General features: G+C 70.5%; 1 protein-coding gene across 1 annotated transcript; it reads left to right on the forward strand.

The window, feature by feature from the left end:
* Nucleotides 1–370: 370 nt before the first annotated feature.
* AURANDRAFT_2213 (hypothetical protein) lies at nucleotides 371–1768 on the forward strand (the record flags this gene model as incomplete). The annotated part of the gene is made up of 1 exon (XM_009039877.1): nucleotides 371–1768. A coding segment is annotated over one exon (1398 nt), but the record flags the coding sequence as incomplete, so codon positions are not given.
* Nucleotides 1769–2047: the final 279 nt, after the last annotated feature.

Here is a 2047-nt window from a genome sequence, read left to right on the forward strand (position 1 = left end):
TCCCCCGGCACGGCGAGACGGACCGTGGTGATCGAAGGGCATGGCGGACTAGAGGTGGGCAAATCTCCCGCGAGCCGCAGTGTACGGACGACGCGGCGGCGACGGCAACGGACGGCCCGGGAGGCGGACTGTCGTGAACGAAGGGTAGCACCGCGCCGTTGCCGGGGGCCCCAAGGTTGCGAAACCTCGCCCAGCGCCCGACGGACAGTCGTAAATTTGCCCGAGGGCACGCCTGCGGCGCGGGCTTCGCAAAACTTGGGGACCCCCCACTATTATGGGCGAGCCCGAGGAGCCGACGTCGAGCAGTCGCGTTGCCGCCGGCGATCGAGCTTCGGCAATGGCTCTCACGCGCGTTGGCGCCCAGACGGCGGTCTACTGCCTCAGCGATGGCGCCACTCTGCCCGCCTGGGTGAAGAGCGACCGCGCGCGCCGGCAGGCGCTGAAGGAGGACAGCGCCCTCGGGCGGCGCATCGATTTGCTGCAGGACTTCGAGTTCGAGGGCGGCACGCGCGGCGGCGAGGGCACGTCGAAGCGGATCAAGTTCAGCAGCGACGGCAACTACATCCTGGCCACGGGCGAGTACCCGCCGGCGGTCAAGGTTTTTGATCTCACCCAGCTCGGCATGAAGTACGAGCGGCGTTTGGGCTGCGAGTGCGTCGACGCCTTACCGCTGAGCCCCGACCTCGGCAAGATGGTCTTCCTGCTGGCGGACCGCACGCTCGACTTCCACGCGCCCTACGGGACGCACTACAAGACGCGCGTGCCCACGGCCGGGCGGCGCCTCTTCTACGACGGCGCGCGCTGCTCGCTGCTGATCCCGTCCGCCAAGGGCAAGGTGCACCGCATGGACCTGGACGTGGGCAAGTTCGACGAGGACCTGGATCTCGGCAGCCCGGCGTCCTGCGTCGCGGCGCCGGCGCACGGCGGCGTCCCGCTCGTGGGGTTCGGCTGCGAGGACGGCGCGTGCCGGTTCTTCGATTTAAGGGCGGCGCGCGACCGGAAACCCGTGGCGACGCTCGACGTGGGCAACGACGTCACGGCGCTGGCCTTCGACTTCGAGGGCATGCACGTCGCCTGCGGCACGCACGACGCCTACGTGTCGACCTACGACGTGCGGTCGTCGAAGCCCCTGGTCACGAAGGACCACCAGTACGGCCTCCCCGTCGTCGACGTCGTCTTCCACCGGAGCTCCCGGGAGTCGTCGAAGAAGCTCGTCCTCTCCGCCGACGCGCGCGTCGTCAAGGCCTGGGACGGCGACACGGGCGCCATCGAGTGCAACGTGGAGACGAACGCGCCGCTGTCGCACCTGGCCGTCGCGCCGGCGGGCGACGGCTCGGACAGCGGCCTGCTGCTCTGCGCGGGCGAGCAGTCGAAGATCATGTCCTACTACGTGCCGGCCCTCGGCCGCGCGCCCAAGTGGTGCGCGTTCCTCGATTCGTTAACCGAAGAACTCGAGGAGACGGACCGCGCCACCTACGACGACTTCCGATTCGTCTCCGCGCGCGAGCTCGAGGACCTCGGCGCGGCGGACCTCGTGGGCACGCCCCAGCTCCGGGCCCACGCCCACGGCTACTTCGTCGACGCGAAGCTCTACAAGCGCCTCAAGGCCGTGTCGACGCCCGCGGCGTACGACGAGTACAAGGCCAAGAAGGTCGCGAAAGCCATGGACGCGAAGAAGGAGAGCCGCATCCGCCGGGCCGACGCCGCGGACCTGCCCGCGGTCAACGCGGACCTCGCGCGGCGGCTCCTGGGCCAGGACGACGACGACGACGACGACGACGCGGCGGCGGGCGCGGTCGGCGCCGTCGACGACTCGGGCGACGAGGAGGACGCGCCCGCGCGGAAGACGCGGAAGCCGAAGAAGAAGCGCGAGCCCGCGGCGGCCGCGACGCCCGCGAACCCCCTCGGCGACGACCGCTTCGGCGCCATGTTCACGGACGACCGCTTCCAGGTCGACACGGAGTCCGCGGAGTTCGCGCTCCGCCACCCGAAGCCGTCCCAGAGCGCGCCGAAGAAGCCCGCGGCCGACTCCTACGCGCGCAAGAAG

Source organism: Aureococcus anophagefferens (assembly GCF_000186865.1).
Source record: "Aureococcus anophagefferens unplaced genomic scaffold AURANscaffold_13, whole genome shotgun sequence".
Lineage (NCBI taxonomy): Eukaryota > Pelagophyceae > Pelagomonadales > Pelagomonadaceae > Aureococcus > Aureococcus anophagefferens.